The 15,274-nt window shown below is 32.5% G+C and overlaps 1 protein-coding gene across 1 annotated transcript in view; it reads right to left on the reverse strand.

The window, feature by feature from the left end:
- Positions 1–15,274, reverse strand: part of ADGRB3 (adhesion G protein-coupled receptor B3) — a 779,954-nt gene that overhangs the window by 467,021 nt on the left and 297,659 nt on the right. Inside the window, 2 exon segments of the mRNA XM_017870735.1 lie at positions 4,630–4,794; positions 12,178–12,339. Of these exon segments, the coding sequence (XP_017726224.1) occupies positions 4,630–4,794; positions 12,178–12,339 (327 nt within the window).

Consider the following 15,274-nt stretch of genomic DNA (forward strand, 5'->3'; position numbering starts at 1 on the left):
AGGGGAAAATATTACGATAAAGTAAAAGCTATAAAGAAAATTAGTATAAAACTTCAGGCTTTTAACTAAGATCTTAAGCTTTTATGTTCCCTGAAGTGTTTAATTTTGGAAATGGTTATATAAATTTTATTTTGGGTATATATATCTATATAATTTTAATGGCAGTCATACTGGAAAATGCAACTTTCCATTATGTGCAACACTTTTCTCCTGTTAAATATTAATAAAAATCAAGACCATTAAGGACAGTGGGTTCTAAAGTGATCAAATCACCCTAGAGGGGCAATCACCATAAAAAGATACTTACAGCTAGACCTGATTAGCAGCTTGCCTGATGCCCACAGAAAAACTATTATCTAGTTAGACCTAAACCATGTCAGAAAACATCAATAACATACAATGACACTTAAGAGACAAAAACAAAGTCATAGTGCAACTCACAAGGTACCAAACATTCTTCTTTCTCAGCTAATATGAGTGACTGCTATTTCTTTACCAATTATGGCTGGTCTTCCAGCCACAATTTATTAAGGTATTCAGATAATTTATTATCTGGATAATTTATTAAGGTATCCAGCCATAGAATTGGCACACCTTCCAAACAGCATCCAGTTCAGAACAAAGGCCGCTCGCTTCCTCAAACCCTCTGCCAAATCACTTAACACAAGCTCAGATCCCTTAAGTATTTCAAACGCTCCATTGCTGAGATCCCCACAGTTCCCTATGTTAGCTTCCCCTCACTCTCGAGAGTAACAAATTCAGCTAGGTCAACTGCAGGTGTGATTCTGATGAACTTTGGTTGAAGGGCGTTAACATAATACTACTAATACTTTCACAGTATTTACTCCCTATCAGGTTCTCTACCTTACAGCATCTCACAAAGTCTTATGAAGTGAGTATTACTATTGTCCCCATTTTACAGATGAATAAACTAAAGATTAGATGAGTGACATAATTATACTGAAAGAAAAAATCTACATTTAAATATGTGATCTCTTGCAAAAGTCCAAGATCACTCTGCTTCATCACATCAATGTATTATGAAACAGACATAGAAAATGTCCTTTAAATATTGGGATATTAGAAATTTGGATATGTTAATGTCAAGAAAATCCACTTAATTGTAATTTTTTGGTTTCCACCAGGTATAGAGTTGCATGGAGAGAAAAACAGAAAATAAAAGAAAATTTATTTATCCTCAAATATGTAAATTATTAATTGAGAATTGACTTAATAGTGGTCAATTGACCAATATTAAAGAATTGACCATTATTAAGTCAATTCTCAATTAATGACTACAATGAAAATCAGAGAAAATAGAAAACATATTGGACCACCAGAACTTTGGTGAGATAAGTAAAACAGACCACAAAGACCACTGAACACACATATACACACACAAACACACACCTTTCCATAATATTTCAATTATTAGTATAGATTACAAAAGAAAGAATAGGCCATTTTATGCTTATGAGCCAGGGAATTCCTTTTGTTGCTCTATGCCTCTTGCCCGTCTTGTTTCGTCCGTATCAGCTCCTTGTTCTCAGACATGGGATGCAAATCAGGAACTAACAACTCAGACTAGGAAACACTATATCTTCTTTTCCTTTCTCCTTATATGGATCGCAGGCAATGGTTTTCTCTCACCTCAAAAGAAGTGGGAGGAAGTTGTACATTGACTCAACAAGGAATCTGATAGCAAATTATCTACTTATAGGTATATATTAAACTCTCAATACATAAAAGTATTTCATTATTTGATATAAACAATGCATGTCATTCCTACATAGTGTCTATTTCATTAGAGTGGTTTCATACAGTTTCTTAAAAGCAGGAAGCTTTAAGACTGTAATGCTGTTTTAACATTATCCCACAGAAAAATCTCACTGCCCACTATTACCACAGCCCATCCTGTCAAATCCTGCAAAAGTAGTGAGTGGCGGGAGACAGTTTGTGGTTTTGCCTGTTTCTTCTGTCCTCCTCTTGTCCACACTCTAGCATAGGTCCTGATCTACATTCTTCGTTATCGATGTACTACCTATCATAGCTTTATTCTTAATATGATAGCTTAGGGATATCATGTAGGATGGTTAGAAAAAATGTTGCCTGAAACCACTGAATCCTCAAGTTACCCTCTTTCATTGAAGCTAGCATATTTACATGAGGTTTTCAGAACTGCATTCAACTTTGCACATGCTTATGTCTGAATCTTCTGAATGGAAAGTAAAACTTCTGAAATCAGGGACTATATATACTTTTCAGCAGTGCCTTACATCTAGTTGACAGTTAATAATGCTTTCATATCCAGTGAAGGTGCCTGAGTTTAGCTATAAGATGATGAGTTCTAAAGTTAATTTCAAATGTTTCCATCAAATAAACCTACATATTTTAAAATCATAACGTCATTTTTTTGGGCACAGCCTAGAAACTTAAAAAGAATCCTAGTTAGTTATTAGAGTTCGCTTTCAGATACTAAGTTCATAGGGATACAATGTGATAAGAATTTTACATCTTTTATGATGCAACTAAATTCAAGAATGAAAATAACGGAAGCCAGAAATGGCACATGATACATTTAAGTACTCAAGATATGCCCATATGCTCACTGATGAGAGAATATGAGCTAGGCCACATTTAAAAATAATATAGTCATAATGCACAAAAATAAAGGACCTACATGAAAGAAAGCCATCTGATTTTGTTGGACTAAGAGTGCTTCCAATGATAAGATACTACTACTAATATCCAAGTAGCTTAAAAACTTGGTTACTACTTGAGTGATAAAGTTCCACAACTGTATCAACTTAAAAAATGAGTTTTCACATCTGAACTCTAACATAGCCTCTCTACTGATATCTAAGGATTTTGCTCCTAGAAAAGCTAATGGAGAGCAGACTATGAGAAACTTGGTTCACAATATTTTAACCGATCAATGCCATTTTTATGTTTGTATTTATGGAGTCCAGCTGACATAAAAGAAGTAACAAAAAAGTATTTTAAAAGTTTCTATAGTTAGTTCTTGTCTTTTATTTCCCCATATTGTCTATTTCTTTGCACTCCATGGACAAATAAGAGTAAACTATATTTGATTGTATGTAAATGTTACAGCTCAGCATTGAAAAAAATGAAAAATATAAAAAAAAATAAACTTTTCCAAATCTTTGTTGAAAGCATAAGGCATGACTACATGTGTGTGTTTCTGCCTGCCTGTGTGTTTATAGAGAGAGAAATAAGAGAGGATGTTACTGATCTCATAAATAGATTTTCTAGTACTGGTTAACAAATAACTAATCATGGTTTTGACCCTCTAATATTCATAATTGCACAAATATTAACTCATAAGTTATATTCATAATTCACAGAATTCATAAAATTTTAGGAAATAATTATATTAGTCAGTAAAATAATATAATTATAATTATTTGCCTTCATCTTTAATTCTATGTCATTAAGTACAGGAACCTAGTAGTCCTTCTCTGAAGGGAACAATTAATCTTGTTAGATGACTTTTGCATATCTACACATTGGATTGTTTTCATATTCTTAACGTTTTATATATTTAAAACTTCCAGAAGGACTTTGAAGTTTTGTTTCATAGTTTGGGACATTAACTTGGGGGTATTCAAAGGGTCAGTGGGACTGAGGGTGAGTTGCAGGATTTATTTGGAGGACAACAGTACTGGGATCCCAGCTATGTTGCTTGCATGCAGAATATGTAACTAAATGGGCTAATGAGAAAATCTCCCCAAGAAGACAGCGATTACTTATATTGATCTTTGCCATCTTAGCCTTTGCAATTCTCCATTCATGTCTCTTTCTTTAAAATGTGTCTTTGCTGGCCCTGAGAGATTATATAATCTATGTGTGTGTATTTTCTCCCATAACTTGTAAGTCCTTTGAAGCTGGACATTATTCTTATTTATTTTGGAGGAATTTGTTTGATGTTTGAATAAACTAAATGACAGCATTGTGAAGGCTTCCCTCTAGCATAATGGGTGAAATTAATTATCAAGGATAGACAAAATAGAATAGAAACATTTTAAAGGAAAGAAAAATTTAAGATAACATAAATATACTCTAAGAACAGACTGTATAGTCTTCATAATCCCATGAAGATTGTAAATTGTTTATAGTTTAGCCATTTTATGCATCTAGCAAGAGATCTAGAAAGTCTGATTCCCTAGCAAATATTTTTATACATGGTCAGTGGTACATTGCCACTCCCTAATTGAATGAGTGTAAACGAATACCATAGGAAGGACTGGCTCTAAATCAGATCTCTCTAGTTTCAGTGTGAAGGCAATAATTAATCTCAAGTCTTTAGGATTCCTTGTGATTTTCCCAGAAGGAAAAGCAAGTGCAGATAAAATCTTAGTGGAAAACATTAATACACACATTTGTAGAAATATAATAAATATTAATGTTGATTGACACTAAAGGACATATTCCATACCACTACATATGATAGAATCAAGAAAAGTACCCAGTTTTAGGCAAGATACAATGAAAAGGACACATTTTCCAATGTGACTGAATGAAGGTTGTACTCTTAATATTTCTTGTGTACAATAGGAATCTTATAAAAAGCACATAATGCAAAGATAACCAAATGCAGAATAGGCTCACCTGGGCAAAGAGCAATATTACAAGGCTTATGATGTGTTTCAGGTCCTTCACACGGCCTTCCTCCATACTGAGGAGGTGTGCATGACCTTGTTCTTGTTCTTTGGCCTCGACCACATGTAAATGAACATAAACTCCATGGTGACCATTCCTCCCATACTCCGTGTACTGTAATAAAGCAAAGAAGCTTCAACAACAAAAGCAGAGAAGTAAAATCAAAGATTACTTTCTTTATAATTAAAAAACAAAACTCACTAAATAGACAAATATGAAGATATTTTAAAACACAGTTGAGATAACATTCTTGTCATAAAATATAATTATTAATTTAAAAATTCATTAAAATAATGAACAATTACATGTGCTTTTTTCTTCATTTTAACAGTTATTCATGTCATAAATTTTAAACCATTCCTTATATTTAATGGAAATACACCTCTCTCCCTCATGGTAAAACAGTCACAAATTATTTTTAAGTTAAAGTAATATCAGGTAGTAATACAGAAAACTTAAATCTCTTATAACAGAGATAATCTCCTAGAGTACTTTCATTTAGATACAAAGCCCAACATAATCTCCTAACCATTTATAAAATTTGGGGATTAATGATTATATTATGTTAGAAAATTTTAAAAATCTGAAAATTGAGGGTGCATTTAAACTTTTACTCACATTTAGAAAATATATTTTTTCCATTTAAATTTGGGTTTAAAGTTACCACATTTTGAATAAAAAGAATTTCAAACAGAGTATCTACTCACATAAAATATTCCTCTTATCCCTGTTTCAAAATGAATGGAAAATACGATAATCTCTTTTTAACGACCATGAAACCAGAAGATGCTTTTCCTCCTCTAACAACTTGGTAGAACTGGAAATCTACCTAATTTATATAAATTTCTAAAGAAAATAATTATGCTTAACATAAATATGAATATATCAATTCTTCAAACATACTACTACAAGGAATTCACAATTGATCTTAAATAACATAATTTGTGTTCTTTCATAATAACCACTGTGAATAAATATTGTTATATTTTACAAAAGACCATCAAGATTCAGTGTTTAGTCCAGGTGTGGTGGCTCATGCATGTAATCCCAGTGCTTTCAGAGGCCAAGGTGGGCAGATCACCTGAGGTTAGGAGTTCGCGACCAGCCTGGCCAACATAGTGAAACCCCGTCTCTACTAAAACTACAAAAATTAGCTGGACATGGTGTTGTGTGCCTGTAGTCCCAGCTGCTCAGGAGGCTGAGGCAGGCGAATCACTTGAACCTGGAAGGCGGAGGTTGCAGTGAACTGAGATCAGGCCACTGCACTCCAGCCTGGGCAACAGAGTGAGACTCCATCTTCCAAAAAAAAAAAAAGATTCAGTGTTTGATCCCTTCCCTGCATGGTAAAATCACCACTCTCATCCTAATTCTTAATACTTGAGACAATATGTAATAGCACCCTAACAGACAATATCAATAAAAAGGCATGAGAAAAAAAAATGTGCTTTTTGTTCAAAAGCCCCTTTCTTGATGTTGAACCTCTAATCTTGCTATACTCTTAGAAGTTCAAGCGGCCAGATGTTTGATATGACACCCACAGATATGATTAAGGGGAGTAGAAATTTATAGAGGAAAATGACCCCCTCCCATTTTTTTCTTTAACATTGGTAAGGGTAAGCACAGGCCCATAAAAAGTGGCAGAGGAAATATGCAAGTAAATACATCTAGAATCTTCTTCATATGTATGCTTACCAAGTTGTTACTTTAGAAACACATATAGGATACCTTAATTGTGAGATATCCCTTCCCCTTCTATTGGTGTTATTTATTTGCCTAAATTGGTTGTGATAGGATGTTTAAACATTGAAAAACCAGCCAATAGAAATATCCAATGTAAAGCTCTTTAACATTCTGAGAACCTTGTTGGGAAATATAGTTTTAAAATAATATGTAGGAAAAAAAAGAGAGTGAGAAAAAATAAGATGTTTTACTTTTTCCCATAAAATTTTGGGAAAACCAAAGCCAATTTATATCCATTGATATAAAAAAGTAAGTCTATATCTAGCTCTAGTAAAACTCTCTCTATATATATGATGTATATACTACATATATGTATGTATATATGACCAATTATGGCAAAATAGTTTAAAAGTACTTATATTAATGTATTTTGGTATATTAAATGAATATTTTATAAACTATTACATTTATTTCCAATTACCAATATTTCTCCTAAAACAACCTTTTCTCCTCCTACTTTAAAAAACTTTTCTCCTCCTATTTTCTCCTCCTATATAAAAAGTTAATGATGCTATATAAAATTCATATTGCTGCTTCTGTTCATTTTTTTTCTGTCAAATCATACTGTTCTATATGCATTGCACAATCCCAGAGAAAAAGGAAGGTGCTAAATTGGCATATTTTCCTCCATGAATCTCAAAAAATGTTGATTAACCTTGATGGCTTAAATTATGAAACTGGAATCTTCACAAAATTAATGTTACTTAATACTTGCTAACAGTCTTTATGGCTACATGGTAAAATTTCATGACTCATTCACATCATTTTTAAAACTTTTTTTTTCATTTGAAAAGGATACAAATCATTAACAATATTATTTTAGATACTATTGAGTTAGTAGAAAATTATAGTACATACTGTATAATGTTTATAGATGCTATTCATAAGATTAATGTTAAAGATTAGACATTTTTATTTTAACGGCAAATTGTTATTTTTTTATTTTGCAGTAAAACTTGAGAATCTGTAAATGATCTAGTTCATTTAAAATGATCCTAATAAAACAAATATATTTAAATGAAATTCATTCATTTTTACAGTTTTCCTCCTTAGCTTAGGCACTAGCTATATTATTATGTCTCTTTTTGTGATAANTATAGTACATACTGTATAATGTTTATAGATGCTATTCATAAGATTAATGTTAAAGATTAGACATTTTATTTTAACGGCAAATTGTTATTTTTTTATTTTGCAGTAAAACTTGAGAATCTGTAAATGATCTAGTTCATTTAAAATGATCCTAATAAAACAAATATATTTAAATGAAATTCATTCATTTTACAGTTTTCCTCCTTAGCTTAGGCACTAGCTATATTATTATGTCTCTTTTGTGATAACTAGATGAAATGAAGAATATGCAATACCTGAAATATATTACAACCATATTTTGAAATAAACATATATACATTTTCTTATGATTTAGGTTGAGCTGTACATAAAATAAATGAAAGGTTTTATTTTATTCTATTTTGTTTATTTTATTTTGAGACAGAGTCTCACTCTGCCACCCAGGCTGGAGTACAGTGGCACAATGTCAGCTCACTGCAACCTCTGCCTCCCTGGTTCAAGTGATTCTCATGCCTCAGCCTCCTGAGTAGCTGGTATTACAGGCGAGCACCACTGTGTCTGGCTAATTTTTGTATTTTTAGTGGAGACAGGGATTCACCATGTTAGCCAGGCTAGTCTCGACCCCAGGTGATCCGCCTGCCTCAGCCTCCCCAAGTGCTGGGATTACAGACGTGAGCTACCACGTCCGGCCAGGTTTTATCTTTTAAGAAATAAATGAATATAAGAACTGTAACATTTACAAAAAATAAAATTCAAAAGCATTCATTAGCCTGCAGAAACTTCTTCTACAGGATTAAAACACATATAGAGTACACCAGTGGCTCTCAGCCAGTGGCAATTTTGCTTCCCAGGTGACATTCGGCAATGGCTGGAGACATATTTTGTTGTCACAACTTGAGGGAAAGTGGGGGGCTACTGGCATCTAGTGAGTAAAGGCCAGGTATGCTGTTAAACATTTAAAAATACACAAGATGGACTCCCCCCAACCAAGACTTACTGGGGTCAAAATGTCAGTAGTAATGAAGTTGAGAAGCCCTGGAATAAACCATAAAATTGTAATTCAACTAGGGCAATAAATTGTGCTGTTGAATGTAGAGCTCTATTTTTATCAATTTACTTTCTGTTTATGTCTATTGTTTTTTATTTTGAGTAATAAAGGCTTTTGAAGAGAGTACAATGTCAAAGTAAAAATTCTGCTAAAGGTCAAATATCTTAGGATCCATACTGAAGTAACATATTGCATAATTTAATTAAGGCAGACTTCTGAAATTTGAATATGGGTGAATGATCAATAATTTATAACACTATTGATTCACTTTTAAAGCACAAATAAATATAATCTCTAATTCTATAATTCCACACATTTTGTGGAAAGTGACTTTAATATTCAATTTGTTCATTTATTGTGTCATTTTCATTAATTAAATGCCAAATACATTTGAGTGTCCAAAGTGTGATTAAATCAGTTACTGATTTCTGAGTTAATTTTCTTTTTGGGAATGTATTATTTTAGGAAGATATTTCTACTGTTTGAAACATTACACTTTAAAATTCACTTTTATCACGATTTTCAGGATCTATTAGATTGCAAAGTAAGTACATATTTACCAGCACAACAAATAATAAAATAAAACATTTGAGCACAAAATATTTCATCACAAATACCATAACCAGATGAAAATATTCCAATTTCTTATAGTGGGGAACTTATTCTGTATTTTAGTTTGCTAAATTATCCTTTATGCTTGGAAAATTAAAATAAATCAACAAAACTGTTCTCATTTTCTTTACTTCAACATTCTGAACTAAAACAATGATTAAAAGATAAACTTGTTCTCAACGGTACTATTTAATCAAATTTAGAAAGAAAAGACTTCATGCATATAAAGGTGAAGAGGAGCTAGCAATTGGTATGTAGTTCTATAAGTGTAAGGGTAAAAGGGTTTTTGAGTCATTTATGCCTAGTGTTCCATTATTGGAACACAGCATGTGGGAGTTATTTATATTCTACTGCTCAAGGTCATCACCAAGATCTGATTTTTCAACTTCAAAAAATTGCAACCTCAGGCATAAATGGGGAAGACAAACTTTAAATTAAAAATCTTTAAATTATGGAATATTAGATAGCCTTCTGGACATCAGACTCTGTGAAAAAGTGGGTTTGGCAGTTCTGTGTGAGAGAAGCGCTCTGATCCCACCACAGATGTTCTCTGTGAAGGCGTTAATAAGTGGTCTCTGGTAGAAAGATGGCAACTTGCATATGTCATCCTTATGAATGTGCATAACTAGTGGCTGGGAAGTAGGCTGTGAATGGAAAATTTGAGAACATTTTCCAACCCACTCAGATTCACATTTGGAGATCCATTTGCCATAATACTATCCTTGTGTGTTGAAAGCGTCTTGGCTATTCAAACACATGCTGATTAGATAAATTTATATTTCAAGTTACAGCATAATTCTTTATTGATATTTTTCTCATTATCAAGGACAGAAAACTTGATCCTGGATCTCCTTAAGTCAATACTGTAAGTATGGAACAGCTTTTAAGTATTCGTCCCAGAAAACCCACTCTACCCACACCCAAATGAAAATAAGTATCTACCCTTGTGAGATGAAGATTTCATTTCTAAAACATGTTGGTCAAATGATATGTAACCACAGTTAGATAGGAGGAAGAAATTCTATTATAGGAGAAAGAGATCTCAAATTCTATTATAGGAGGAAGAGATCTATTATACCGCATGGCGACTATGGTTAATGACTATGTATTGTATTCTTAAAAAATGTAAAGAGAGTGGATGTTAAATGCTCTCAGCATAAAAATAACAACTATATGTAGTAAGACATTTGTTAGTTAGATTTAACCATTTCACAACATTTGATATATATATATATATAATGTATATGTCATGTACAACATGACCTCAAAATATCATTGTTGTACAAGATAAAAACATACATGTTACCTGTCAGTTTAAAAAATAAAATAAAATAAAATCCCCAGATCCTTACTTCTACTTGTTTTCCTTGTGTTGCCGAATGTACCTAGAATCTGTCTGCTCTATGAACCTTGTTTTAATCATATTTTCATCTTCTTCCCCCTCACAAACTCCTTAAACATCTTTTCTTATGAATCTTTTTAGTTTTTACTTCATGCTTTTTTCTTTCTCTAGTTTAATTCCCACTGAGCCTCACTGATTCTTCTTGTTCTTAGTGGCAATTATTGCTCTTTCCCAGTTAATTCTGCCTTTCTTTCATCATAGGATTCAGTTCTCTGCCGTGCTTAACTTTTAATTCTACCTTCATCTACTGCTTTGTTACCTCCTAATTCTATTCTAAAGGGATCGCCCACCTCATTGCATCATTCCTCCATCTTCTGCCCACCACTTTCTTTACCTTTTATTTCCTCCACACTGTCCTTTTTTTATTGTGATAAAAAGCACATAATGTAAAATTTACCATTTAACCAATTTTTAGTCTACAACTTAGTAGTATTACCTATATTCATAATGTTGTGAAACAGATATTCAGACTTTTTCATTTTGCAAATCTGAAACTCTACAACCATTAATAACTCTCTCAGACTATCTTTTAATGGATCCCCTTTGCACATTCTGCTGGAAAACTGACATTATTCCTGCTCTTACTCCATGCCACCCACTCTCTACTCTTGCTTTTAGCAACTGTGGAGTCAGCCATCTCTAGAAATGGAACTTAATGAGAAACTTCTAAGCACAAGCTAGCAGATGAAAGGCTGCTGCAGTACAAGTCATTTTCTTTACACGTGTCCCCTTTTGGAGGTCCCTGGAAAGGCTGTGAATGCAAGTTCAGTGTCAATTGCAGCTGTCAGTATGTTTATAGTCACTCATCCACCACATAAATGGTTAGACAAAAAGATAAATCTGGAGATTTGTAACATCATGTGCTTTGAACTTTTGGAAACAAAGTCCAGAGTCCTATTGTTACTTATTTTTACATGAAAGTCAGTGGCCTGGGAGGGAGACATGTCTATAATATGCATGCATGCATCAACTGAAGAACAAAATTGTGATGTAACATGGAAAATCTGACACTAAGTGGGCATGCTATTGTTAATGCTTCATTTAACATTAAAGATCTCTCTTTCTCCCTCTCTGTCTCTCTTTTCATTAAGTTTCATTTAAGTTTACAAAGCAGTGGATACCTCTGATGACGAAAGTTACTTGAATGAAATAAAATAACAAAAAGTTATTTGGTCAGGGACAATCTTTTCTTTGATAGAGTCAGATAAGTGATAGAAAAACTGCTGACTGCCTGACAGACTATGTCAACCACTGCCTTAAGACATGAATATACATCATATTTTAGTACGTAGGCAGATTACATTTTCCTCAAGAATTCAATTGAACATTTTCACCATCTAAAATACAGAAAAGATATTTGAACCTTAAATACTCTTAGAAGTAGATACACAGATTAGAAACTGATATTTGCAGTGAAGAGGGAGTCATTTACCTAATTTCTTGACTGCTTTAAAAGCAGAAATAATCACACACATCTTAAAATATTACAGTTGAATAATAATTACACTTATCCACTCTAATCAAAATGCCTATACCCATTTCATATGAAAATAACAAATTGTTCCAAATGCGTAGCATGACACAATTCAATAACATCCACAGTTGTAGGTGCTGCTAACACTACCTGGACAGAGGGCAGTGTTATTGCAAACCCTTGATTCTCTTAATGGGCCGCTGCAGTGTGTCCCGTAAGGTGATACACAAGTTCTGGTTCGCACCTGCGACCCTTGACCACAAGTAACTGAACATGTGCTCCACTGGGACCACTCTTCCACACCAGATTCACCTGCATGCAAGACAACAAATAAACATGAAATACTGTCTTAAGTTTTCATCTAGTAAGCATTATACCAAACTGACATTATGACATGCAAGAATAATTTAAATGTAAAAATATGACCATACATCAAAAGGTACATGAAAACATTTCAGAGAAAAATGAAGTTTAAAGAGGAATGCATATAATGCTGATGCAAACACCAAGTTTTGCCATAACCTTATTAGCAAAATACTATTCACAAATTACAATGTACCATGGACACTATGAAGGAACTAATCAGCATTTTTCAGTATGACTAATTGTTGAAGTGATTCTCTTCAAATTAATCTAAGACTTTGTATTTTGATGGAAAAGGAAGCAAAATATATTTCTAAGCTTACTCTATGGCTTTGGTGAGCAAAAATATATTGATGTGTTCCTCCTTAGTCCTTTATTGCGTAACACCCTTTCTAATGCTAGATGATGTGGAAACCTGGGAGCTTGGACACATCTAATTTATACTGTATTGAGCACTGACATTTATACTTTATTACTAGTGCAATTTCTACTTTTTCATACTATGATAGCTATTTATTTTGTGGTAATTTATTTAAATCCTTCTGCTAACAGTTTCACCTATGATCTAGAGTAGTGATTTTTCAACCCAAAATAAAGACAAATTTGTTGATAATTTTAATTAATTTGATATGGAACTAAAATTTATTTAAAATGGAGTTCTAAAAAGCCAATGAATATCTAAATTCATTAATTTTCTTCGAGTTAGCATCTCAATGAAACTATGTCGAATTTCTATTATTATGTCCCGAGGAGACTCAAAAGTCAACCATTTCTATGACCAATGAAATAGGCTTCTAATTCTATCATAGCATCATGTTCAGGATGAATTTTTAAAACTGATTTGAAAATTTGCAGTTGTTTTTCTCCATATTCACACTGGATCATTCACACTGCCAGTTAAATGCTGGCAGTTAACTACTTAAGTTAACAATTTAGTCATTGAAAAGTTTGTAGGTGAAATGTTTCTCAAAAGTTTGTATCACTGATTAGTCGATCAAAGAGCAATTTAATAATATTTAATGTTTCTGTTTATAATTTGCCTTTAGAATAGAATTCAAAGGATAGAATATGATCATGTATTTGTCCATCGTTTTCTAGAAAGTCAGTAAATGACTTGAAAATTATTTGCAGGGCTACTCAAGGCAGCTGGTCCACAGACTAGTACTCTAGGAAAGAAGGAGTTTGGGCCAGAATGTAATTCAACACACAGGTTTTCTCAGTGAGAAGTTTGTTCTAAAAATAAAACGTCAGCTGAAATAAAACTCGTGCTTGACGAAGTAGTTGGTTTTACATTCTGATGTAAACTGCTTATTCCTTTGAGAAACATAATGGTCAGTTTGTGGACAAACACTGTTCCACTAACCTCACTTTGAGTAGTACTATTATGACACATTTGCTCTTATATTGTTCTGCATCACGCACCCAGAGGCACAGATGACCATCTGTTTATAACTGGACATATATTGTAAGGGGACAGACAATGGTAACTGGGATGACAGATTACATCAAATGGGACTGCTTTGTGATCAGTGTGAATTGAAAATATTGTATAGATAATCCTTCATTTCAGAATTCTTTTCTTCACAAATTTATATATTGCTAATTTCATAAAAATGTCCTTGGATGACTATCTGAATAACAGTTAAAGTCATGCTTCATAATTTATTCTTTTACATTAAAGAATACTCTATCAAGATTGAAAATCATTATTCTATAAACCAAATAGAAGGATAATAGTTTAAAATCCACATATATGAATATATGTGCATATGAATTTAGCAATATAAAATTTAAGCTGAAGTTAGGGAAAATATAATGTACTTTTTAAAATGATGTTCCAAACTGTGATGAGATTAAGTGAGGTATAAATATTATGGTTGCATGTTATTAATTAAAAGAAAATTACGAACAATGTGGATTCTATAAGTGAAATGATAAAGGTTATGAATAAAATTAGTTCTATTTTACCACAAAAGCAGCCTTTTTCCTCTTGCATTGTCATAATGACAGAAAAACATAATTTAACTAAACTGAGCAGTGAATTCAGATCAAGCCCTATATTTAAATTACTTTTGTACAAGTATTTAAACATTTGGGTTGCTTCTGAATGTATGATACTCCAATGATGCTAAGCAGGCTAAGTAGTGGTGCCTGGATCATGAAAGTTTGATAATGAATGCTCAGAATTGGCCTCATCACTCTTCCTCTTTCTTCATTGATCAAAAACAAAGTAAATAAATAAATAAATAAATAAACAAATAAATAAATAAAACATATTGTCTTTCAGATTTTGAATTAAATTTCTGCCAGTGAAATAGTGGCCTACCTATCAAAAAATCTTATTATAACTCAAAGCCTATAGTTTCAGTGACATTTCCACTAAATACTTCTTTTTTCCATGCTGTCACTTCCTTATTTATAAAAGTATGAGGAACATTCTAGTCAAGAACATTAGGCCACTGTGAGAACAGCTAATATATATTATAAGAAAGATGTTAAAAATATTCAATGACATTAAAATAGTAAAGTATAAGACAAAGTATACTGTTTTTAATATATGTGTGTTTGGAGATAGTATGAACTAAAAGCTCTTTAGCCTAGCATGAAACACAAAAGGAAACTGGAAAAGCATTGCAATTAAAGTCAGAAGACCTGTGATTGATGGAAATCTACTGAATAATGGCTCTGTGACCTTCAGAAACTCATTTTATTTCTTTGAATGTCTTTGATAAAATGAATATTATATTTACTTCAAAATCTGTGAAGATTGAGTGAGATAATGTGTGAGAATGTATTTTAAATTATTAACAAAATATTAATATAAACTTTTGCTAGTATCTTAAAGTCATGAAATTAGAAGTGTACTTTTAATTTTATTTATTTA

Source organism: Rhinopithecus bieti, unplaced genomic scaffold (assembly GCF_001698545.2).
Source record: "Rhinopithecus bieti isolate Rb0 unplaced genomic scaffold, ASM169854v2 scaffold_5569, whole genome shotgun sequence".
Classification (NCBI taxonomy): Eukaryota; Metazoa; Chordata; class Mammalia; order Primates; family Cercopithecidae; genus Rhinopithecus; species Rhinopithecus bieti.